The 26,217-nt window shown below is 46.6% G+C and overlaps 1 protein-coding gene and 1 long non-coding RNA gene across 3 annotated transcripts in view; one reads left to right on the plus strand and one right to left on the minus strand.

The window, feature by feature from the left end:
- Window positions 1-79: 79 nt before the first annotated feature.
- LOC118351912 (uncharacterized) lies at window positions 80-14,073 on the minus strand. The gene is made up of 3 exons (XR_004808120.2): window positions 13,510-14,073; window positions 11,009-11,165; window positions 80-5,390 (listed from the first exon to the last, which is right to left on the minus strand). It is a non-coding gene; the product is annotated as an uncharacterized LOC118351912 (long non-coding RNA).
- A 547-nt stretch (window positions 14,074-14,620) lies between these two features.
- The window catches only part of KPNA3 (karyopherin subunit alpha 3), a 92,867-nt gene continuing 81,270 nt past the window's right edge, over window positions 14,621-26,217 (plus strand). Inside the window, exon 1 of one of the 2 annotated variants that reach the window (XM_025478384.3) lies at window positions 14,621-14,793. In XM_025478384.3, coding sequence (XP_025334169.1) covers window positions 14,725-14,793 — 69 coding nt within the window. In that variant the 5' untranslated portion in view covers window positions 14,621-14,724. Of the gene's footprint in view, window positions 14,794-18,926; window positions 19,054-26,217 lie in introns of those variants that run through there. The other variant, XM_049099374.1, reaches the window with a different exon arrangement.

The following is a 26,217-nucleotide window of genomic DNA, read 5'->3' on the forward strand; positions in this document are numbered from 1 at the left end:
GCTCCTAGAACCCCGCAGCCGCGCCCTTACCCCACCTGCCAGGGGCTAATTGCTCTTCCAGGGCAGGAAGCCGGGGAGAGGGACATGTTCTGTTAGATTGCTTTCACTAGCCAGAGGCTCAGGGGGGTGGTTGTTGTTTTTAAAGATTTTATTTATTTATTCATGAGAGACACACACAGAGAGAGAGAGAGGCAGAGACACAGACCGAGGGAGAAGCAGGCTCCATGCAGGGAGCCCGATGTGGGACTCGATCTCAGGACTCTGGGGTCACCCTGTGAGCCAGAGGCAGATGCTCCACCACGGAGCTACCTGGGCGTCCTGAGGCTCAGGGGTTTTTAATTTGGGGGGGGGTCCATGAAGTGCTTCGACAGATTGGTGATTCCCTGAAAACCATATGTACAACTTGTGTTCACATGTAAAATTTTCTGGGAAGAGGGTCCATAGTTTGACACCTAGAAGGCATTCGATAAATATTCCTTCTAAAAACTCACAAAGAGTCTGCAAGACTGAGTGTTCTCCAGAGAAACAGAAGTAGTAGGATGTGTGTGTGTGTGTGTGTATACACCCACCCCCACACACACCCCCTACACACACATAGGTTTTAAGGAATCGGCTTGTCCAGGCCCCACATCTGCAGGGGGAGCTGGTGGTCTGGAAACCTAAGAAGAGCCAATACTGGGGTCCCCGGGCGGGGGCGGGGAGCTCAATGGTTGAGCGTCTGCCTTCGGCTCAGGCCGTGACCCTAGGGTCCTGGGATCGAGTCCCGCGTCAGGCTCCCTGCATGGAGCCTCCTTCTCCCTCCCTCTGCCTGTGTCTCTGGCTCTCTCCCTCTGTTGTCTCTCATGAATAAATACATAAAATCTTTTTTAAAGAAGAAGAAGAAGAGCCTATGGTGCCATTCAAGTCCAAAGGCTGTCGGGCGGGAAATTCCCTCTTGCCTGAGAGAGGTCAGTCTTTCGCTCTATCCAGGCCTTCAACTGATAGGACGAGGCTCACCCGCATTATCGAAGGCACCGATTTAGATGCCCATCTCATTCAAAAGCACCCGCACAGAAACATCCAGAACAGCATTTGAGGCTACATCTGGGCGCCACGGCCCAGCCAGGTTGATGAATAAAATTCACCCTCGCAGGAATCTTGACCCATGCGAACGGTAGAGATTAGGAAAACTATATCTAAGAAATTCCCACCATCCTCCTTCCTCCTCTCTGGCCAGGTTTCTGTGCTCACCCAGTTTCTGTGCTCAGCCCTAGAATAGCTTACTTTTTTTTTTTTTTTTTTTTTTTTTTACTTATTTTGGCGACGCGTAGAAAATCTGCCTAACAACTCCCTTCTAGCGACTTCCATCTATTTCACCCCAAAAGAACTGGGGACAGGGATTCCCAATTCAGGTTTAGTAAATGTTCAATAATGTTAAAGACAGCATTACTTCTCTCCTGGAAAGAAGAAAAGAAAAGAAAAGAAAAGAAAAGAAAAGAAAAGAAAAGAAAAGAAAAGAAAAGAAAAGAAAAGAAAAGAAAAGAAAAGAAAAGAAAAGAAAAGAAAACGTTGCTTAACCCAAGCATCTGAGCTTTCCCACCCCGCGTAGGTCAATGATCGTGCCCAGCGGGCTGAGGTGCGTATCTTTATTGTTTATATGGTACAACCCTGCCTCCAGCCATTTATCTTGAATAAATCCTCCTGCCAAACGAAGTCCTTGCAATCCCAGATTATACTTTATCCCTCTGCAATCCTGCACGGTGTTGACAACGCTGCTGGCGCAGGCAGGAGTGCTGGGTAACGGCTGCTGTTGCCACATTCTGTTTTCTTTGACTCTGCTAATATTAAGCCACCAGCCAGCCCCGGTATTAAAAATAGCCCAGATTTATCTTTCAGGGTTGTCACCCAGCTTCGACATCTGCACCTTGCTTCCACCGACAGAGCTGCTCGCGAAGCAAACTGAGGCAGGGCTGGGGCGAGAAGCTTCTTGCTGTGCGGCTCTTTGCCGGCGTAGGGAAGGCCTGATGGTTCAGTGCAGGTGTTGTCTCCCGTCCTCCTTCCCCTCACGTCGTTTTCACGGGCAAGGATGCGGGGAGGCCCATCTGGGGGGACAGGGCCCATCTGGGGGGGACAGGGCCCTCTCCGCCCGCCCGCTGAGCCTCCCCTTCCCCGGCCTGGGAAAGAAAGGACGTTCCGCGTTATAAAGTACCGAGGGACCTGGACGGCTCCACACGGCTCTATTAATATAAGATGAGCTGATTCCCCAGCTGTCGTCCCGCCGCTTTCAGCAGAGCCATCCGAACATTTGCAAAATAGCAGAGCAGTTCTGGGTGGGAGGGCCCGGGGTTCACCATCCAGACCACCCAGCGGGCACCCCAGGTGACGGGCTTTGCAGGCGCCCGTGGGGAAACTCGGTAACACATCGAGGGTCTTGCACCATCAGTCTGGGCCACGGGGAGACGGTGGCTGGCACCCCCGCTTTGCTTCCCGGTTACTTCCTTTTCCCCATTATCTTTCCCCTCCTTGTGCGCAACCAGACATCTTTCTGAAAAATCTATTCAGAAGGAGTTATTAGGGTAAATCAAACACAAATCCAGGTAAAAGATAGCAAATGCTGCCTTGATGTAGAATCTGTCGTCCGGAGCCCGCACTATGACCGACTTGTGTTCGATTTTCACAGGCTCGTGACCAGTAGCTGAGATGGGCCAGGGAACGCCGGGGAAAGGTATGTACCCGAAGCAGCACCTTCTCCAAAGTTCAAGTGCACCAAAGCACCAGGGATCCTGGCGGAGGGGAGGGTTGGAGAGGGTTGGGGGGACGGGCCCAGGAATCTGCATTTCTGAACAGCAATCGAGGGATGGACGACCCTTTGAGCGGCAAGGGTCCGGATTCAGTGTTGTCCCACCATTTCCAGTTTGGGGCACATTTGTAAATATGCCCAAGTGATAGAAAACGTAGTCTGAGTGCATCACCAAAGTGGCAAAACTGCTCTCCCTGAGGCTGAATTCCTTCAGAACTACTTTGGGACAGAAATATATGTGAGAATGGAGCACAGCGTGACAGCCGTTCAGAAACCCCATTCTCCTCTCCGTCCTTCCCACTGATGGCTCACCCGCCCTACTTCTGCTGGTTTCCTACTGGACACCCCCTTTCTTATTTCCAGGGTCCTCACCCTATAACGACCCCTCCTGTGAGATGTGTTCTCTGGGAGGGAAGGTTCCAGAAGACACTTGGCCTGGTGGCGGGGAGGGTCTGAATCGGGCTCTGCCAGCTGGGAAAGGAGAGCCCTTGGGCCAGTTCGTTCCTTCGCCGCTCCCGTCCTCAGTCTCTGCACCTGAGAGCGGTCGGGGTGTGAAAAGTTGCTTTTGGATCTTTAAGTGAGAAAAACAGGACAAGAAGCCTTCCGGGACTAGTGTTCGCTTTAGACGAACCGGTGGGCCGACTGCGGCCCGTGGGGGTGAGGAATGCACGGAGCCACGTGAAGAGCTCCCCACGCCACCCGAGCCCCGACGCCGGCAGTCGGGGTGCCCAGACGCCCTCCCAGTGAACCGTTTCGAAGGGGGAGCTTTCCCAAGCGTCTGTCACCCCCACCGCATGTATGGGGCGCACTCCTAGTCCAGGTTAGGTCTCTGCTTGACTCGGGGTCCTTGTCTGGGACATGAGGGACTGCTCCGTCCTGAAACGCAGGGTGGCCTCAGCTCGGGCTCGGCGACACCACCGTCCCCAGCTGTCCCCCAGCCCTGCCGGCCCTCCCGCCTCCTCCTTCTCCGTGCAGCCTCCAGAACAGCACTGAACACGCGGAGGCAAGGACGCGAGTCTGCCTCCCTTCTCAGGCTGGGCCGGGCCCTGTAGACGCTTGCTGTCCAGCGACACTTGAAACTGCCTCGCTCGTCAGCTGGGCTGGGGCTGAGGGCCGGGCTGTCCTCCTTCGGTGGAGGTGGCCCCGCCTCCCCAGGACCCTGAGACGGTGGTGTCCCCCTGGGCCGGGGGCTCCGTGCCCGTCCGTTGGCCTGTCGCTCACCCGGTCTTCTGCGGTGCTCCGGGCCACCTCCACTGGTGGCGGGGACATTGGGGGCAGACAGGCCTGGGCCCGGGCTCTGTGGACCCACTGCCACTTGACTTTGGGTGAGTCGCTTAAATTTTCTGCAGCTTCCAAGTGTGTGAAGTGGGGTGACAAGTGTCGCCCTGCAGAGCCACTGCAGCTGCATTGGTGCCCCCCACCCTGCGTCCTCCTTGCTGCCGCCCAAGCCGGGGCAGAGGCGCCCCTTCGGCTTCTCTTATTAGGATGCTGGGATGCCGAGATCCACTTTTATTATTAAGGCTCGGGTATGGATTTAATGGCAAACCTTCTGAAATATTTCTGGGAGATGTTTTCCTTTCTGGCGAGCACGCATGTGTGTGCAGGGAGCTGGGCGGCCAGAGAGTGAGAAGGAAGGCTCCCTTCTTACCTTTGGGTGAAGTTACCTGCCGAGACCATTCCTAAGCGTTAGACATTCCCCATATAATGACCACGAGGGACAGCTCTGGGGACGCCAACCTCCGGGGCGCGCGTGGCTGGGGGGAAGGCCAACGGCACCCAGTGGGTGCTCGACGATCTCACCGCGCCTCTGAACCAACCAAGCCTGGACCCGATCCCTCCAGGGAGGAGAAACCTTATTGTTGGAGCTACCCTGGGTCCCCGGTTCTGTTACTGGGTCTCCATCAGCACCCAGCACACAACTGAGGCCGGGCCTTGGAGACGGCAGGAGGAGGGGGCTGGCGATAGCGGGACAGAAGGGGACGCTGGGGAAAAGTCACCTCGGGGGAGGATTTTAACCGTTCCTGGATGTGCAGTGTAAACCTCTGCTCCGTGCCGGGAAGGCTTCAGTGAATTCCACAGTTCCTCACGGATGCTTTCGGTGCTGGGGGCTTGTTCTGAGGGATTCGAACCAAGGTCGAGCTCTCGAGCAGGAACGAAAGCAGAGACACACCTGGGAATAACAGTACTTTGGAGTTACGGGAGGACTAGAGATCATATCTGTCCGCGTCCAGAATGATGCCTGGGATCACGTAGGACACGTGCGACAAAAGGATGGATACGATTCCTGTTCTATATTGCTAGTACTATGATCTCGGCTCCTGATTGGCGGCCAGCAAGGACGTGGAGGTTAGATGCCCGTGGGTAGGGCTGGACCTGGGGGCAGACCCAGTGTAGGCTTCGCGAGGCAGCTCTGGGGTGAAGGCTGTATGAAGTCAGCTTTGCTTGGCGGCAGCCCCGGCAGGTGGGCAGTTGGTGCCCGGAAGGCCGCCAGAGCTTCTGTGATCCCGCCGATGGAGCCCAAGGCTGGATCCGGGGGCCGGGGCAACGGGGAGCTGTGATTCCATGGGCACAACGGAGCTTCCGTCACGCTAGACGAAGAGGTTCGGGAGATCTGTTGGACAACAAGGTACATAAAACGCGACTGCAGTGTAGACTTAAAAAAAATGGTGAAGATGGTGAATTTTATGTGATGTGTTTACTATAATTAAGAAAAAAGGGAGGGATCCCTGGGTGGCACAGTGGTTTGGCGCCTGCCTTTGGCCCAGGGCGCGATCCTGGAGACCCGGGATCGAATCCCACGTCGGGCTCCCAGTGCATGGAGCCTGCTTCTCCCTCTGCCTGTGTCTCTGCCTCTCTCTGTCTCTCTCTCTCTGTGACTATCATAAATAAATAAATAAATAAATAAATAAATAAATAAATAAATAAGGATATTTAAAAAAAAAGGGGGGGGGAAGCTCGATCTCAGTTCCTAGAACTAAGGGGTACAGTCCTAACAGGTTCAATAGGAGCCTGACTCATTTGCGTAGGCCTTCCTGAGCTTTCCCCGATTAGGAAAGGACCGGTCCCAGATCTCAGGCTGAGATTGACCCTGCATCTTCCATGTGGAAGTCAAGAGTCATTAAAATCTATCTTCATATATATGTATATGTGTGTGTGTGTGTGTGTCTCAAAAGTGGTATACAAGCTCTGCGTGTGTGTGTGTACACCCATACGTATGAAATCCCCTTTCTGCGTGTATGTGACTCTCCTTATCCTACTTGAACTCTCAAAAGGACCTCAAGTGTCGACCTCATTTACGCAGCCAGCTCCCGGGAGCCCTAAGAGCCAGGATCTTGCTCTGATCGGTGAGGTGTGACAGGGTGGGCCACTGTGCATGTTTCCACCTGCTGTTCTGCTCTTTCTCCTTCTGCCACAGGAATGGCTTGTCTCAGATAGAAGCCACTTCTGCAGCCGTGGTGCCAGGATGAGAGAGCACGTGGAGAGGAGCAGCAGAGCCCTCTCTGATGTGGCGGTGACTGTTTAAAGGCAGGGTGAGGAACACTGGTTGTGACAAGCTGACTCGGGGAGCCTGTGCTACTGTGGTAAAGCTGACTAATAAGTCTGGGCAATCGCCCACTGCCAACGCACAGAATCAGGAGAGCTAATAAGTTGTTGTTTCTAGCTACTACGTTTTAGGGCTTTCGTAAGACAATAATAGGTAAACAGGGGCATCCTGTAAAGAAGGGACGTCAACCTGAACCAAGGCAAGGTTGGCTGAAAGGAGCCGATGAATCGAGAAATATGAAAGGGGTGGTCTGGAACTCTTAATCTCTAACGATAGAACTTAACCACAAAGTGGGGTTTATTGGCTTAAGGTACTGAAAAGGACTCAGGACTGAAGTGATGTCACAGGGTTCGGTTTCTCTGCATCACTTGGCTCTGCCTTCCCCTGGCTGAGTGGGTTCCCTGGACTCTGTGTGGCAGGTTCCAGCCACCTTGGGGACAGCACTTGCTGATTGACGTCTTCCCAATTTCAAGTCCAGTGGGAAGAATTCTTTTCTGGTCATGCTATTTTGAGATCCACTCTGCATAGACCGGCTTGAGGACCCCTGAGAAAATCTCTTTGGCTGAGTGGGGATGGTGGTGATTGGAGAAGAGAGTGTACGTGGGTCATGGGTCCTTCTGTTGAAACTCAAACAGTTCTTTAAGAGGGAGATTTATTCATTCATATAACTAAAAAAAGAAAAATTCATGGACTGTCTCAACTTCAGGTGCAGTTTGATTTGCAGACAAGGATGTCACCAGAATTCATCTCCTGACTTTTCAAAATTGTTGCCAGCTGAGACACTGGGGATTTCAAAAACCAAGAAGTGGGTTTGAGGATGACAACAAGCTCCAATCGAATGTGTGGGGCTCTTCCTTTTAACTGCTTTTTGTAAACAAACACAGGGGTAAGTTATTGGTCCTGGTGAATGGTCATAGGTTTGGGTTTAAGTTCAACATTATTCAGACTGTCCACAGAGACGAGAGCGTAAGGTGAATCCAGATTGCTTGAGCTTAGGTCCTGGCTCTCACACTGATTAGCTGGTGACCTTGGGTAACTCATTTAAACACTCAGTGTCGGGCAGCCCCGGTAGCGCAGCGGTTTAGCGCTGCCTGCAGCCTGGGGTCTGATCCCGGAGACCTGGGATCGAGTCCCGCGTCAGGCTCCCTGCATGGAGCCTGCTTCTCCCTCTGCCTGTGCCTCTGCCTCTCTCTCTGAGTCTCTATGAATAAATAAATAAAATCTTAAAAAAAAAAATAAACACTCAGTGTCTCAGTGCACCTATCTGTAAAATGTGAAATGACATTATCTACCTACCTTTGAGAGCTGTTGTCAATAATATATGCAGGCCACTTAGAAAATCCTAAGTGCTCAATGTTCATTATTACTCTCATGTCTACTGTAAGCGAATAATAATTTGCAGACTTTTATTTTAGAATTATGGCCATTTTAGATGGCAGGTGTTGGGTTAGTTTTAGATCTCTCTCTTCGCAGTGAGTGACTAGAACTATATCTGCTCGTAATATGGGTCAGAGAACACATTCTGACAGCATTTTGCTATGTATTTTCACTGGCCCCAGCCATGCTCCCATGAGTTACTGGACTGTAGTCTTCCAAGAGAGGTATCTTCCTTTATCTATACTTCTTTGGTATGAAAGAAAACCTAAGAGAAGTTTGATTAAAGGTCTAAAAAGGGGACAAAACACAGGCTTTTTAAAAACTAGTGAATATTTTGCAATACAGCTCTGAATAGTGAGGGCAGAGCATTGTCCTGTATCTTTTTATCATCTCATTGCATAATCTTGTTTTTTTTTTTTTGACAAGCTTAGAAAAATGGAAATTTCAAAGTAAGTGTGATGTTCGCAATTCCTATCATGATGAGTAGCAGGTTACTCATAGCTTCCCCTGGTTATTTTTGTTGGGTTGTTTTGTGTAGTTGGGGTTGGTAGAACAATTGTTCTATGAGTCTGGAATTATCTTGGCTCTGGCTGCCTGCATTCCTAACTGCAGTGTGTCCCTCTGTGAGAGTGGCAGGGATTAAGCTCTGTGGGCACATTATCCACAGCTTTCTCTCTCAGTTTTGGATGCTCTTACATAAGGCTCCATATTGATCTCAAAGGGGGGAGAGTGGGTGGGGCTGGGGAGACAGATAAGTTGAAATACTTTCAAAAATGCTGGGATGTGTAACTTGCATGGGTTTTCTCTCCAAGCTAAAGGGTGGTGGGGACAGGGACACAAATTTTGCCTCGTTGCTCTGCAAATCAGCCTTGGTTAGCCAATAGTCTTCTCGTTCAAATACAAACATTTGCTGGACATGTTTATGAATTAAATTGCAGAGATGGTTTGGGAAATCAGCAATCTCCCGGGTTGCTCTATAGATTTAAACAGTTATGTGACTCTAAGGCTTCTCTGGGGCAATTCAAGTTGTTTTTCTCTGATAGAAGTTTGATGTCTTAGATGAAGAAACGATATAATAATGCAAGTGTCCTACGATGTTCTTAATTTTAATTCAATTTATATTTTTGAGTAGCCAGCAAGATGTATCGAGTACTCATGGTATGAAGCAAATATTGGTGTTCTAATTTGAGTCTCCAAAGTTTGAATTTGATCCCTAAACATTAATAATAAGCTTTATCAAGTAATTAAAATGTGCTAGGCATTAGCCTGGTGTAAGTATTTGTATCTCTACAATTTAACTAACTGAAGCTCTAAAAGTTTGAGAAACTTAATGTGGTCACAAGTCTGGTGAGAGATAGTTACTTTTTTTTTTTCTTTTCTTTTCAGTAATCTCTAAGACCAACATGAGGCTCGAACTCATGACCCCAAGATCAAGAGCCACTCACTCTACCAACTGAGCCAGCCAGGTACCCCACAACTCTAATGAAACACGGGAATCGAACACAGATCTGTCTCTCACTAAATCTGTGTTCTTTCTAAGGCAGTGCTGTCCCATAGAATTTTCTGTAATAATGTCCTATATCTCTGTGGTCCAATATATGGCAGGCACAATATGGTAGCTACTGAGCATTATTTAAAAAAGATTTTATTTATCTATTCCTGAAAGACACACAGAGAGAGGCAGAGACACAGGCAGAGGGAGAAGCAGGCTCCTCACAGGGAGCCCGACGGGGGACTCGATCCCGGGTCTCCAGGATCACAGCCTGGGCCAAAGGCAGATGCTCAACCACTGAGCCCCCCGGGCTTCCCACTACTGAGCATTTGAAGTGAGACTAGCGGGGATCCCTCGGTCGCTCAGTAGTTTAGCACCTCCCTTCGGCTCAGGGCGTGACCCCAGGATCCCAGGATCGAGTCCCACATCGGGCTCCCCATAGGGAGCCTGCTTCTCCTTCTGCCTGTGTTTCTGTCTCTCTTTCTCTCTCTCATGAATAAATAAAATCTTTAAAAAAATATTAAGCGAGACTAGTATAAATGAAGAAATCAATTTTTAGTTTTATTTAATTTTAATTAAGATTAAAATTTAATAGCCACATGTATTGGATGCATAGGACATCACAGTGTCTGGCCTACAAACACTAGAGCTACTGTGATCATCTAGTCCAAACTGCTTCTTTTATAGGTAAGGAACTCGTGACTTAAGAGAGGCGAAATAACCCATTGAAGGACACACAGCTGCTTATTTAAGGAACCAGCAAGTCGCTAAGCTTCTGAGGTGGTGCTCCTCTCTAGGATATCATTTGGTTCTATATCCAGGATATCGTGAACTTATAATCAAGGTCCAGGATCCTGACCTTAAGATATGGAGAGATGCTTAAGTATATTCAGAATTATTGAATCATGCTTTTTATAATTATAGTATGCTCACTATAATTTTAACATTAAGTTGATTTTCTTACACCCTGATTACCTGAGAATTATACTGGAAGTGTAATGTGTGCGTTGTAGGTCCACGGGCCCATCACTACGAAACGAAGCCTCTTTATCTGTATTATCCGCATCATTATGTGTAAGTGCTCACTGGCCAGACGCTAGCCCCCCTCTAGGTGACCCTAGTCACTTCCGAGAGTTCTCAAGTCCTTCCTCTATGACTTTTCACCTTATTGCCACAACGCTGTGTCTGCTGCTACTAACTTTTGAATCACAGCCTCAGGCTCCACCTGTCCCAGAAAGAGATGCAGATGAGAATTCCAACCGTGCGGTGTTCTCAGGGGGATTAGAGATGATTTATGTAAATGCCTGGCATGTGGTAGGTATTCAGTAAAGACAAACTCTTATCATTATTTTAGATTTCTTTGCCACCGGAGTTTTTTGAGAGCACAGCTAGGCGGCTGAGTTGATGAATTTCAACATAATTTTCTTCAATTTTCTGCATTTGCTCTTTCCTTTAGGCGCTCTCAGTAGCGAAATCATCTCATAACATGATTATGAGCGAGGGAAGTTCATTCATTCACTCACTCATTCGTTCAGAAAGCATGTGTGAGATTCAGTTATTCTAGGCTGGGGAGCACAAATATGTACAAGCTATTTCAAGGGTCTACGCAAATCGCAGCAATACAAGACACTTTGTGAACTCTTCTGAGTCGCAGAGAGGAAGATACCCCTCCCGGTTGGAAAGATGGTAACAACTAATATTAATCTAGCCATTTCCAAGCACTTCCACGTGCATCTGAGAACTTGATTCTCACAAACACCCTGTGATCAGAACTCGGGTTTGTAGAGAATACAGTTCACGGGAAAGAGGGACTTACCGGGGTTGTTGTGGTAGGGTCCGCCCTAGGGTCTGACTGGCGAGGTCCCGAAGGCCGCTCCACGGTGTCCTGCAGGGAAACCTTCGTGCACAAGGGGGCTCTTCACCTGAGTATTTAAGGAGGGACCACCTGGGGCAGGTGGACACAGGGCCAGGGCCTTTTAAGTAAACCAAACAGCAAAGATGTGAAAACTGGGAAGGTTAAGACGTATTTTGGAAAGGGTGAGTAGGGCATGTTAGCTGAAGCATCAGCTATTTCTGGGGGAGTCAGACGTAAGAAAAGAGCGCTGCACTGCGGCTGCATCACCCGGAGCTGAGCCACCCACCTAAGTTGTTTAGGAAGTATTCAGAGGCAACGGGAGAGAGGAAGGCGTGTGCTGAACTCAGGGAGAATTAGGACGATCCGAGGGGTGAGTCAGACTGTCGAGGAGAGCATGGGGAAGGCAGGGGACCCAGTTAGGAGGCGACGTTAAGGCAGACTTGTGGGTGGCAGGGGAAGAGGAGCCAGATCCCAGAAGCACTGGATGGTGTGTTTGTGCTGCGACGGTGCGGGCGGGGTGGCGAGGTGTGGGAGCTGAGACAGAGGCAGGGGAAGATGCCTCTTCGCTTTGAGTGGAGTCCCTGCGAGAGTGGTCACGCCGCTAGCAGAGCAGGCGTAGCTGCAGAAGCAGCTGGCTCAGAAGGACAGATCCTGAGCTCCCTTTGGTTCTGCTGCGTCTGGGCCGCATTCTGTGTTGCCACCTGACTGTCCACTGGGAAAGTGGGAGGTGAGGAAGAAGAAGGGTTTGGCTGACCTCCCTGGCAGAGGGCTCTTCCTTCCTGTCTCTGCTCTGCTCCCCAGTCCCCCTACTGCGCCTGATGACAACAACGCCTGCTATGTGGGAAACACTCAACATAACTTGGGGAAAGAAACCCACTTAAAAGAAGATGTGTCGGGAAAAGTTTTAGGGCAAGGGAGAAGACGAGGGTGCTAGAAGAGAGATGTGTGCCAATAATGGGAAGCACCAAATTCGAGTCACTGGATATAGCAATTTCTCGGAGATTAAGGACTCCGTGGCCTATGTTCTATCTCAGTGTGGGAAGGAGCCAGGAGATGCGAAAGAAGGGGAACAAAAGTTGGGTAAGGGGTTGGCTTCTAGTCCTATTTGTACCATCGCATTCTGAAGCAGAAGTCCAAGAAGTCAGGGAATTTAAATTCAAACCCAGACTTCCAGGTTGTAAAGAAAGCACCAAACCGCTGAGTCACCCAGGGATCCCCTAAATTTTTTTTTAAAGTAGACTCCACACCTAGTATGGAGCCCAACATGGGGCCTAAACTCATGACCCTGAGGTCCAGACACGAGTTGAAATCAAGAGTTGGACACTCAAGTGACTTGGCCACCCAGGTGCCCTACACCTTCTCAATATTTACATGTGTGATATGTAGATCTCCATTTGGGATCCTATCCTGCCGTGTTAGGTGTCTTCAGAATCAGCCGGTCATAAAGATCTCCCTTGCTGTGAGTCTTGAGCTTCCTTATCCTTTCTTGACAACCACCACACTTTTTGGGTGGTAACTTGTTTTATTGGCTGTCTCCTCCGACAGACATGAAGCTGTGAGGAGGCAGGAACCAGGCTGTCTTGTTTACAAATAGATCCTAGTGCTAGTGCAATAACTGACGATGGTATGTGCTCACTAAATGGGTTTCAAACCCTGAAATGATGAAAGACTTATTACACATTTGATGACAGCAAGTAGGGTGAAGAGAAGCGATGGAAGGGAGTAGAGTAACCTTTAAAGAGAATGCCTTGCTAAATCATAATACAAACAGAGCAGCAGTCTGGCAGTTTCTCTCACAATCAGGGCAACTGCCAAACGCACACTTCTATTGCCTTAAGAACTAAAGTTGAAGTAATCTATTCATTCTAAATGTTAGGGGTTTGCTGTTGTTGTGGTTTCCCTTCAAATGAGTGGTTGGATTAGGATCAGATATCATAAAAAGTGAGGGCCTGGAGTTATCAAGCGACTGATTCACTTAAGTGCATTTAAAAATGCAAATTGACATTTAACAATAAAGAATAAAACACAGCTTTTTGGTTTTCCTTGAAAAATTTGGGGATCCCTTGGTGGCTCAGCGTTTGGCGCCTGCCTTTGACCCAGGGCGTGGTCCTGGGGCCCCTGCATGGAGCCTGCTTCTCCCTCTGCCTGTGTCTCTGCCTCTCTCTCTCTCTCTCTGTGTGTGTCTCTCATGAATAAATAAATAAAATCTTTAAAAAAGAAAAAAAAAATTGGACCTTTGGCAACAGTGGTCTGAAGCCTTTCCATGGGCCTGTGTTTATCAACAGGCCACATCCCACCACTCCCAAAGCAAATGCTACCGGCATTGTAAGGCCTCCGAAGTCATGACCCTTGCTCTTGCAGGATCTTTAAGTCCCCTTTGCTTGGGGGGGAAGCTGTCTTCTTTGATCTCGGTAGGGTTCTATTTCTCAGTATCGCCTGAACGGTACTATGATATTGCATACCTGCTTATATCTGTCATAGACTCTGAAACTGGCTATTTCACATATAATCAGGGGACCCCCAACTGCTCCAGAAGGCTCCCTTCTGCTACTGTTATTGATCCACGTTTCCTCTAATCGGTCCTCCGATGACCCTAAGGGGCGATCCTGCTAGGACAGCCGGTCTGCAGGTGGGAATCTGAGTGCTGCCCTAAGGCTGAGAGCATCGTGTGTGCGGTGGGGGCACGAGAAGGGTCGGAGACGCGGAAACGCGGGGACTGCGGGTGTGAAGCTTGCAGGACCGGGCTTGGGAGGATGACCGAGACAGGACGCCGCAGGGCCCGTGTGCTCGCAACCCGCCCAGAACTGCGGTCGCCGAGCCGAACTCCAGGTGCGCTAAGCCAGGTAGCGCATCAATGAACACGTGCACCGCAAATCTCCATGTCAGATGGAAATAACTGCTATTTATAAAACCCAAGCAGAGCCGGGGAACAGCGGGCGAGGGCGGCTGCTATTCCGGGAGACCCCAGAGCAGCAAGTCAGCGAAGCCCAAACCGTCCACCGGGTTCTAATTCTCCAGGCTCCCCGAGAGCGAGCCGCGCCTCCCGCGAAGCCCCGCCCCCGGCCTCCCCATTGGGCGCCGAGGTAAGCCCCGCCCACTTCCCCGCCCACAGGCCGCCTTGGGGGCGGGGCTCCGCGCCGCGCTGAAAGCCGCGCGCGCAGACTTCCCGGCATTCTTCGCGTTCTGTCAAGCCGGGAGGATCGGCCCCGCCTTTCGCCACTTCCCCCTCTCCCGCTCCCTCCCGTCCCACCACCCTCTGCGGTGCGTGGCATGCTGGGAATTGTAGTTCCGCCGTCCGCTCTGCGTCTCGCGCGCCGCATAAAAGCGACGGATCCGGTCGCGTCGGAGCACGCGGCCTGCCTCGTCGAGGGGGCGCGAGGGCGGGCGGCCCGCGGGGGTCCTCGCGAGAGCACGCGGGCGGCCGCCCCGGTCACGTGACCCCCGCTGGCCGGCGCCGCAGCGCCATTCCCGCCGCGCCCGGCAGCCGGCCTGCGCCTCCCCAGGCGCTGCTGCCACCTCGCGCTCGGAGGCGTCGCGGAGCGCGCTCCCCGGCGCCCTCCCCCTCCCCCTCCCGTCCCCTCCCGCCCTCCCCCGGCTCCCCCGCCCGAGCCTCGCCGCCGCCGCCGCCGCCGCCGCCGCAGCCGCAGGAGTAGCCGCCGCCGGAGCCGCGCGCAGCCATGGCCGAGAACCCGGGCTTGGAGAACCACCGCATCAAGAGCTTCAAGAACAAGGGCCGCGATGTGGAAGTGAGTGTGTGCGCGCCTCGGCGGCCTGGGCCCGCCCGCCCCGCGGCGGGCGGCGGGCGGCGGGCGGCGGGGCGGGGAGGGGCGGGGGCCGGCGGCGGGCGAGCCGGGCGGCGGGCGGCGGGGGCCGCGGGGCTGGGGGGGCGGGAGGCGGCCCCGTCGCGCGGGCGCGGCCTGCAGCGGGCGAGGAAGGGCTGTGCGGCCGAGGCGGGGTCGGCTCCCCGCGCCGGGCTCCCGCGGGCCGGGCCGGGGCGGGCGGAGGGGGTGGGGACCAGCCGGGCGGCCGGGCAACCGACCTGCCGGCGGGCGGCGGTGGGGGAGGGTAGGATGCGCCGGGACCGCCGCCTGCCGCGCGGCGCCGCCGGCCTTCGAGCGGGCCCTTGGACGTGCACAATGGTGCCGCCCATTGTGCGGAGGCCCCGGGGGCGCCGCGGGCCCCGGCTCCGCTCCCGGGACCTGTTCCCCTCGCCTGCCCGGGCTCCGGCTGGCGCGCGGGATGGCCGCGTCCTCGGCGCCTTCCACCGGCACACACGGGATGCGCCGCCCCCTGGGGCCTCGCAGGGCTCTGCCTCGCGTGGGGCTGCTGCTGGCACTTGCGGGCGGTTGCAAAACCCCGTAAACAGCGCGGTCACTTGGTTGGTCGCCACTCCGCGTGTTGCCATTGTCTCACTAAGGTGACACTAGCAGGTACTGTTTGCAAACTCGGCTTAGGGAGGCAGCGCTAGAGGTCTCTCTGCAGCTACTGAAAGCAACATATTATGCAGGGCACTAACTTCCCTGGGACTCTGACCTCTGGGCTCGACGGGGAGGACGTGCTTGTAGGTCCACAGCGTCCTTTTCCAAAGCGAGGTGACATGATTTGCAGTTTTGGGATTCTTGAGAAAGGGCCGGTGGGACTAAGGAGCGTGCATGTTTCCCCCCAGCCCTTGTCTTAGTGGTGGGAAAACGTTCAGCGTTCAGTTTTGTCCAGAAACACACACACACAAAAACCTCAAGCGACTCTTTTTTTTTTTTTTTTCCCCCAGAGCTATAAAACCGAATGGTAATTGGAAACAAGAAAAAAAAAAAAAAAAAAAAGCTAAGGAAATACTGTGGAGTTCCCATTCGATTAACACAAGTGAAGGTCATCTGTCTCTCCGTCCTGGTCCTGGTTAAATTTCTTTTTGTGAGAAATAATTCTAAGCAAAAGTGAAACTTTAGGAATAGCAGCAAGAAATTTTGGGACCGCCTCTCGTTACTGGTTCACTTGATGAGAGGAATTAACTGTGAGCTTTTTCCATCAGTAATTGTTCTTGAAGCTTTACCTCTGTTATAGAGCAAAACTTATGTAGTTTGGGAAATGCCCATAATTGTTTGTGTAGAAGAACCAATAACGCGGTTTCCTCCGCTGGATATTGATGCTGGGTTTTGTTTTATTATTTGGCCGTATTACTGTGTTCTGGGAGCTCAGTGCTACCCAGTCAGGACGCTTGGACGTGATAGGTATACGATAAATGTTTGCTGGTGATCAGAATGTGATCAATGACTTATAGGTGCCTGAAAAAGAGGATGGTTGCCAAGCCTTTTAGCCTGAAAATGTTGATCACATTACATTCCCCAGGATACATCAGGGTAACTAAGGCATGAAACAGCGGACACTACACTAAGAGCTTCATGAGATTTCATTTAATCCTTATAAGAACTTTATAAACTAGATATAGAATTATCCCTACTTTACTGGAGGAAAGTACTTTAGGCGAGGACACGTGAGTGTGCTTATGTAGCATATAGAAGGTTCCTAAGTGGCAGCGAGCATTCATTCACTAATTGTCACTTGGACGTCTCACAGTGTTAGGTCTTGGGGATACAGAGGAGGCTAAAATTCAGCCTGTACCTCAAGAAGTTTACGGTTCAGTGGGAGCCATAGAAAAGTAAACTGATAATTGCAACGCAATTCATTGATAAGTACATTCCGAGAAAATTCTAACTTGAAGCTGAGCAGTCCAAGGAGATGTTCTGGTTGATTCCTAGTGGATGAATTGGAGTAAGCTGATCCTGAAAGGTGAAAGAAAGTTGGCCCGGTAAAATGCAGGAAAAGGGAGGGCGCAAGGAAGGGGCATTGCAGGCTTGGGGGAGGAGTAATTGGGCAGTCCTGAGAGAATGCGGTAGGACTGCTGCTAGAGAAGGGAGTGTGACTAAAGGGTGAACTGGGGTCAGATCTGATAAGGAGGTGCCTCTGCTGTGGATTTAGGTATAATCAAGACTAGACACTGTACGTAATGTAGTTTTATCTATTAGAAACTGTGTTAGGTCAAGCTTCCACGACAATTTAGACTTGTGACTAGTTGAGATTATTCGTTATTTAAAACAGTGAGATGCCCTTTGATGAGATAGGATTCCTACCTTTTCACGTACAGGATGTACAGGATCGAGGAAAGATGAAACGTTACAAAGTATACAAGCAGCTGATACACGAATAAGATGCTGGATGCAAATATAAAATACATATTTTCCAAAGAAAACTCACAATTCACAATTGTGAATGGGAAGAAGGTTGAGGAAGAGAGTAATTTCAAGAATGGCTTCTTAGAAAAGAGGTTGGTGAATTTTATAGGAAGTATGTGCTAAACTTGAGCAGAGAACAAAAGAAATTAGTGAATAAAGACCCAGGTCAGAAGAAAGAATAGATTCGGGAGTGAAGAGATGAGACTTCCGTATGGTGCATGGTGGCCTGAGAAATATGCCCGCAGCGCAGAGTTGCTTAGACACTTCTTGATAGGGAGATCTGAGGGAATTTATTCTGGAGTCACGTTAGAGGTACAGTGTGGGTAGAGTGGTGGAAAAAGGCGTGACTGGCAGTAATATCTAGAATTAATTCTGGAGGAATGATGCCCTTATCCCATATGTAAGGAGGAATTTTCAAAAAACATTGAGATTGGGGATGGTCATAACACGGAATGAGAATTTGAACTTCCTCTACCGCCGCCTCTTCCTTTCTCTTCCTCTTCTTCATAAAACTCACAGTAGAGCAAGGGGATAAAAACTTATTCTGAGGTCTGTAGATACAGATAGGGGAGGAAGTAATTATCCCGGATAGCAGTTTGGTGCTTTAGTAGGAGGAATGGATTTTGTAGCTAAAACTAGGGAATACGTTGTGAAAAGGAAGCTCCTAATTATCTTCATTTGCTCCGGAATGTGTGTTTAATACTAGTCTTTTTTTATGTAAGGCATTGTTCTTAGGCTTTTTCCCCCCCCTCTTAAAAAAGTATTTAAAACTTTTCCAAGACACTTACAGAAAAATGCACAAATGGAAATGTTACATTCAGTGAATAGTTATAAATCAAACACTCTGGTAATTGCCACCCAGGTCAACTTCGCTTTTACTTGTTCCCGTATGCCTCGAGAATATAACATTTTTATCAGTAACAATAACTAATAGCAATTATTTTAAAAATCTTAACACTTTTTAAGTCTTTGCAGTATACCTATATACCTATATACTCAGTATTTCATATGGATTAGTCTTTGCAACAATCCTATGAAGTATGTACTATTATTATCCAGATTCACTGCTGAGGAAACTTGAGGCCTACGATTCTTAAGTAACTAGCTCTCTGTCATCAGGGGTAGGTGGCAGGACCTAGATTTGTGGTGAAGCAGGATGACACTAATGCCAGAACCCTTGCTCACCATTCTTTACTGTCTCTCCACTGCATGGAGCCTCAGATCTGACTTTATGGAACACATCTGAAAGTTAATTAGTGGGGAAAATACTTAAGAAATCTTGGCTATTTCACAGAAATTCCTATCTTGGTATTTTAGAACCTTGCTGATAAAAATTTCTGATATAATTTGATTTATGTGCCTCTTTTTCCTTTTCACTCTCACAAAGTTTCCTTATTAACGAGGAGCTAGTTAGTTTCACCAAAAAATAACAACCAGTGTCCTTGGGCACTTAAATTTTAAAGCTTAAGTTTCGTGATTAAGAAAATTAAATTAATTTTAAATTAAATTTTATGCTTAAGTTTCTAATATTGGGGATAATATGTATTTTCTCATCTGCAAATTTGACCAGCATTACCAAACTCAATTTTCTGTCTTTTGGAACTTCTGTTGCTAAGTGGTACTACCTAATTGCTTAAGCTTGAACCCTTATTGACTCCCTTTTCTTCCTTTCCTTCACTTTTCTGTATTGGTCAGTTATCCGAAGAGCCTTCGTATTTTATCTTCAATACCAGCCGTACTACAGCTGCGCTGGTTTGGGCTGCTGTCACTTTCACCTGCGTGAGTATGCTGGTGCACCTGGGTGCTCTGTCGCCAGTATCTTCCCTTCCAGTGGACCTTGTGGGTTGCTCTTTCTGAAATCTTTTTGTATTAACTTTCCTGGTAAGAACATTCCCATTGCCCTCAGGATAAGAGGAAAACTTAAGATGCCACACACAATCCCTTTTATCTTCTTTGTACCAGCTGTGAGAAAGGACTGGAGATGGTGTGTGATTTTCTCTCCATGCCTCTGCACACGCTCTTCTCTTGTGTACCTTCTTTTGCTGTTTAGAGGGGCTCACTCTGGCAAACTCTTCCTTCACTCAGACTGCTTCCTGTATTTCTGGAACAGCAAGATTATAATTCTGCCACAAGCATGTCATCCTAGTTCAAGAAAACGAACTCTTCAGAAGTTCTTCAGGGGGCTTTTCCTGACTGACCAGTAACATATTTAGTACTATCAGTCCCTAGTTTTTTCTTTCTAATGCTTTCCTAGGTGAGTTTGCCTTTACCTCCTTGGGATAAATTGCTATGATCTACAACAAATCCTGTGTGTGTGTAGCTATTAAAGTGTGTGGGCTCTGGGGAGGAAGCTGTAGGGATGGGGCAACTGGGTGATGGGCATCAAGAAGGGCTCTTGATGGAATGAGCACTGGGTGTTATATGCAACTGATGAGTCACTAAATTCTGCCCCTGCAACCAATAATACACTGTGTGTTAACCAAATTGAATTTAAATTAAAAAAAAAAATTCTTCAGGGGTGCCTGGTGGTTCAGTCAGTTAAGCCTCTGCCTTTGGCTGGAGTCAGGATCCCAGGGTCCTGGGACCAAGCCCCACATCTGTTTCCCTGCTCAGGTGGGAGCCTGCTTCCCCCTCTCCCTTTGCCTGCTGCTCTCCGTGCTTGTGCTCTCTCTTTTTCTCTGTCAAATAAATAAATAAAATCTTAATTTTTTTTTTTTTTTAAAGTATGTGGGCTCCATAAAGAAGCTCACTGAGGGTAGAGACCTTGGGCTGTGAGTGGTCATTTTAGTGACCAGTCTATAAAATTTAACAAATATTCTGGGAAGAGAGACTAGATAATATACTTAAAAACACCGTACATTTGGGAGTGAATGGTGCTCTATGATTTTAGGATTTCAGTAATTTCTTTTGGTGTTGACTCCATGGCATTGATACCGTTGCCTAGCCCTCCTTTGACAGTCTGTTCTGCTATAATGTATTTCTGTAACATGAACTAATTCATATTTGAATGCTGAAGAGGAATGATGTTAACGCAGAATTCATGTTGATTCATATTTGATTTTTGAGTTGCTTTTTACCAACACATTGACTCTTTAGCACTCCCAAGTAATAGCACTTGAACATGAACACGTGAAGTACAGAAACACAGTTGAACACAGCAAGTCTGAGTGCACCCACATTGCTCCTTCACCCATAACCTACCTCTAGGCTCCATTTAGCCCTGTGTTCCATCCTAAAGGTGCTTGTAGCCCTAACCATCTTGATGTATTTTCTTTTTTTCTTAATTTCGCAGACCATAAAGTTTTTCGGGAATTCTCACACAACAGATAGGTTATAATTATCTTTATTTGAACTCACTAATGGCATAAAATTTCTTCTCATCCTTCTGCCTCATTGATTACTCCTTTTTGGTTGATATTGCCAACTCTTCTCCCTACCTATTGAGTGTAGGCATGTCTTAGGATTCCGTCTGTGACTCTTAAGATTGTTTTTCTTACCCACATCCAGCAGCTCTCTTGATTTTAACTATCATTTCAGCGTGGGGGACTTAAATCTGTTTTAAGCATCTGCTGGAAATTAATCATGAACATCACATCAGCTTCTTAAGCTCAAAGTGTTTAAAGCTATGTTCTGCCTTTTTTTCTTTTTTCTGTTTATGGCATCATCACCCTCACTGTGACCTGAACTTGAAACTTGAGAGGCTTCTTGGACTCCTTCCTCATCTTCCACATTCGGTCAGATGTCAGTCATGTAGCTTGAATCTCTGTGCTGTCTCTGGGTTTTGGCCCTGCCTCTCTATTCACTGCCTCCAGCCCACTTTCCGGCTTAGTACTTATCATCTAGCAATTTAAAAGTTGTCCCCAAAGTGGTGGTCTTTCTCCAGTTTATGAGATCTTTCAGTGAGTCTGCTACCTGATAATTTTTCCAGATTCCACTTTCCTCTCTCCATCCCTTTCTGCCCCTTTAAGCTCTAGCAACACTGAACTTCTTATATGCTTATACATAATCTGGAATCCCGCCCTCCGCTGCTTGCCAATGCTATTTCTATTCTCAGGGCTATCCTGCTGACTGGAATATCCTTCCCTGCCTCCTGTTGCCTGGCTAATTCCTACCCCTCTTGAAATACTCCACTCTGGGTTTAGCTCTTAAGAGAAATCTTTCTGAATCTCCTCATCTTCCCAGGTTGAGTTAGGTACCATTCTTCGCTCCTGAATCTATCTTTCTCATTGCAGTTATGATCATGCATTTCAATTATGTTTTCTTTCTCCTACTAGATTGTGAACACTCTGAGCACATTTGCCTGATTCTTAGTACAGGGGCTGGAACAATGTAAGCACTAAAATATTTCTTGAATGAATATATCTGTGCTAGGTGACACCAGCACAATAATTTTCTTAAAATATATTTTTGAACTGAAACTTTTAATCTTTTAGTGCCTTTTCCTATTGCTTTCCAAAATAAGTTCAAGCTTTTTATTACGATAGGTAAAGTGTTGGGAGATTAAGACACATGCACAGTGAAATAATTTTAAATTTTTTCTTATTTTTTTATTTTATTTTTTTGAAATATTTATTTATTTATTTTAGAGTGAGATCAAGTGAGGGAGGAGGAGAAAGAGTTGTAAGCAGACTCCATGCCAAGGGGCAGTGCCTGTCTTGAGGCTTAATCCCCCAACCCCTTGATCACAACCTGAACCAAAACCAGGAGTCAGACACTTAACAGACTGCACTACTCAGGTGCCCTCTTACTTTTTAATCATAGAAATATTCCAATATGTAGGGAAGTAGGGAGAATAGTATAATTCCATATACATATCACTACCATTTACTAAGTAACAGCTTGCTCTTTGTTTCATCTTTTATACCATCTACATATATAACAGACATCATGACATTTTACTCTTGAAGACTTACGGCTACTTCTGTAAAAAAAAATAATGCATTCTTACATAAATACCATATCACCCTGATGCAATAATTTCCTAATAACATCTAATCTAGTCCACATTTAAATTTCTGCAGTTGTCTCTTTCTTTTTCTTTTTCTTTTTCTTTTTCTTTTTTCTTTTTTCTTTTTTTTCTTTTTTTTTTTTTAACATTTAGTCATAAGAACCAGGATTAAACAAGATCAGATCACATTTGGTTATGTTTCCTAAGTCTCCTTTGACCAAGAACAGGCTCTTCCCACCATTTTTTTATTGTAATAAAATATACATAACCTAAAATTTACCATTTTAAAACTATTTTAAGTATACAGTTCTGTGGCATTAAGTACCTCCACATTCGTTGTGTAATGATCATCACTGTTCCATCTCCAGAACTTTTTCATCTTTCCTAACTGAAACTCTGTCTCTATTAAACAGGAACTGCATTCCCTTTCTCCTCAGCCCCTGACAACCTCCCTTTGACATTCTGTCTTTATGAATTTGACTCCTGTAGGAACCTCATATAAGTAGAATCATATAATATCTGTCCTTTTGTGACTGGTTTATTTCTTTCAGCATAATGTCTTTAGGATTCATCCATGTTGTAGCATGCGTCAGAATTTAGTTTCTTTGTATGACTGAATAATATTCCCTTGTATGTAGGTACCACGTTTTGTCCATTCATCTGCTGATGGACTTGGGTTGCTTCTACCTCTTGGCTATTGTCCCCCAACATTTTATAAATGCTGTTAATTTGTTGAAGAAATGAGGTCAGTTTTCTTGTATTAAGTTAAACCACATGAAATTTCCATTTTTGAAGTTAAAAGTATCCGTCAAATATCAGCAGTTTTATATGGTTCATCCTAATAAAATGACCTAATTACTAGATTTGTCTGTTTCTTTGTTCCTCCTGTAACTTGCTCCTCCTATTTCTTAGCCACCTCTGGATTTTCTGTAAACTGGAGGTTAGTTTTAGAAGCATGATTATCTTCAGTTTAAACATTTTTTTATTTAAAAAAAAAAAAACCTTCCATTGGTGATGCTATGTATTTCAGACTATATCCCAGTAGTGGTGGTAATATCAGTCAAAGAGTTCAGATGATAAAGAGTAGATAAAGATAGTTTAGATAAAGAATTAGGGGTACCTGGGGGGCTCAGTTGGTTAAGTGTCCAACTCTTGATTCCAGCTCAGATCATGATCTCAGGGTTGTGAAAGCAAGCCCTGTGTTGGACTCCATGCTGAGTATGGACTCTGCTTAGGATTTTCTCTCTCCCTTTCTCTCTGCCCCCCTCTCTCTCTCCCTCTCCCTCTCTTAAAAAAAAAAAAAAAAGAATAGTTTAATGTTATAATGTCATAGTCATTACATTTGGTGAAATGAATTTTAGTTATTTGGGTAAAATGTGACATAGACTGGGTAACATTTGCAGTAAAAAGAGTAATCTGACATCTTGGTATCCAACAAAGGAGTTAGAAAATGTATCTGGAAAATCTAACTTCAAAGTCTGTGGCGTTTTCTTTCCATGACTGACACTATTCTTAAGTTACTTTGGTTTCTTAGCATAAAGTTTGGCTATATTCTCATTTCCAAGGCTCTATTCCTTTACTTTGAAGATAAGGCAATAGTGTAAGGAGGATATAGCTGTACTTTCAGCATTTTTGCCACAAAAGAAAAATTTTGTCAAGGTGTCTAGGTGGCTCAGTTGGTTAGGTGTTTGCCTTGAGCTGGGGTTGTGATCCTGGGGTCCTGGGATCAGGCCCCACATGAGGCTCCCTGCTCAGTGGGGAGTCTGCTTCTCCCTCTCCCCCTGCTGTTCCCTACCACTTGTGCTCTCTGTCGTGCGTTCTCTCTCTCTCTCTCTCTCTCTCTCTGTCAAATAAATCTTTAAAAAAATCTTTGTCACAGCCTAGGATACCAACATTAATAGTTAAAATGTGATAAAAATAAATCATGACTGTATTTATTTGGAATTAACCTTTCTAAATGGTTGTGTTTCTGGGCTATAAGTTTATTTGTTTACATATACATACCAAACTTTGTTATTTTGAAAGGTCAGTGTTTCTGAAAATGTCCTATACATTTCTCTACATTCTTAAATAGAATATAATTTATTTTCTTGTTTCTTGAGAATCACCATTGTGCATATGGACATCAGTTTTTACTTTTATTTAAGTAATGCCTTTAGGTTCTTAGATTTGTCAGAATTTTATCCTTAGATTTGTCAGAATTTTATCCTTAATTTCTAAGTTTAAGGAGTTTTTGCTCTTCATAATTCTTTTGTCCTTCCCTTGCACAGTCTGTCAGCTTTCTCTTTTTTATTTTTTATTTATTATTTATTACCCTGGAATTATGACCTGGGTGGAAGGCAGGTGCTTACCCAACTGAGTCATTTAGGCACCCTGTCAGCTTTTTCTTTGATATTGTCAGTGTGTTAACCTATAGTAGTTCCTCTCGTCTCCTTTAATTTAATGCTTCATATATCCTGGTGACTTGAATAATAGATTTATCACTTATATAGCATTTGCTATGGACTGAGCAGGCATTGTTAATGCCAAAGATAATAAGTATAAATAACATTGTCCTTGCTCAGTTTAGTCAGAGACTGATACCTAAGCATATACAATTGACTCCTGAACAATGTGGGGGTTAGCAGTGCCCATTCCTGTGCTGTCAAAAATTCACATATAACTTTGGATTCCCCACTTAACTACAGATACCCTGCTGTTAACTGGAAGCCTTATGGATAACATAAACAGTCAACCAACACATATTTTGTATATGTATGTATTATATAGTTGTGTTCTTAGAATAAAGTGAGCTAGAGAAAAATGTTATTAATAAAATTATTAGGAATAGAAAATACATTTATAGTACTGTAAAAAGAATTGTATATAAGTAGACCTGCATAGTTCATACCCATCTTGTTCAAGGGTCAGCTGTACTCTGTGTACAGCATGGTAAGTTCTGTGATACAGGTATGTAATTTGCAAAGTACTATGAGAGCATAGAGAAAGAGAGTGACCATGTCTGGGGAAATTGAATGAAGTTACACAGAAGATCACATTTGAGCTAGGTCTTGAAGAATGTGTAGGAGTTTGCCAAAATAGAAAGAAAAACAACATAACAGTGAAAAATGTCATGCAGTCTTAAAGGTGTGATGTGTTCAAACAGTAGTTGATTTGGTAGCCTTAGAAACATTCTCTTCTTTTGGAAACCACATTCAGATACGGCCAATTTCTTAGGAAGCTACTCTTCTGCCGTTGGGTATCTTTTGGGGAGATTTTTAATCTAAGTGGTCCTGTCTCCTTTCGTTGATTAAAGTGTCTTTTTCTGTTTAACACAACACCAGTCAAATGCTGTCCTTAGCATGTAAATCTTAATTGAGCTGATACTGAGACCTGAGTGATTCACCTTGGCAGAAGTACTATGAAGAAGTTTTTTATTAATTCCCACCACTTAGATCTGTGGAGTTGTTTTCATCCTGAGTTTTTCATAGATGAGATTCTATAGCTTTTCCTTTGCTTCTGTGAATTGCTCCATATTTTTTTTTCAGTGAATTCTCCTGCGCCTCCCTCCCCCTTGTTTCTTAAACTAACTCAAGTCTGTTTTTACTGTTTGAAACGTAACTCTAATTTAAGGTGACCAAATGTCCTGGTTTGCCCAGGACTGAAGGAGTTCTCAGGACACGGGACTTTCAGTGTTCAAACCAGTAAATTCCTGAGCAGACCTTAACAAGTTGGTCACTTCACTGTAATTGAAACAGTTTGGGAGTGAAGATAATGAGTTTGGGGAACCAAATGTTCAGATGGAAATATCCAGTATGCAGCTGAAAATAATGTGTGCAGAACTAGCTTGCTCTGGTTATTCACTCAGCAGCTATTTGAATTCTGAACTAAGTATGAGAGAAAACAGTGGAAAATAATACCAGTAACTGTTGAGCACTCACTATGTACAAGGCACTATATTTAGAATAATAATAGTAAGTAGTAATGATTACATAATTGCCATTATACAGTTTGTT

The sequence above is a fragment of the Canis lupus genome, chromosome 22 (assembly GCF_003254725.2).
Source record: "Canis lupus dingo isolate Sandy chromosome 22, ASM325472v2, whole genome shotgun sequence".
In the NCBI taxonomy this organism is placed as follows: domain Eukaryota; kingdom Metazoa; phylum Chordata; class Mammalia; order Carnivora; family Canidae; genus Canis; species Canis lupus.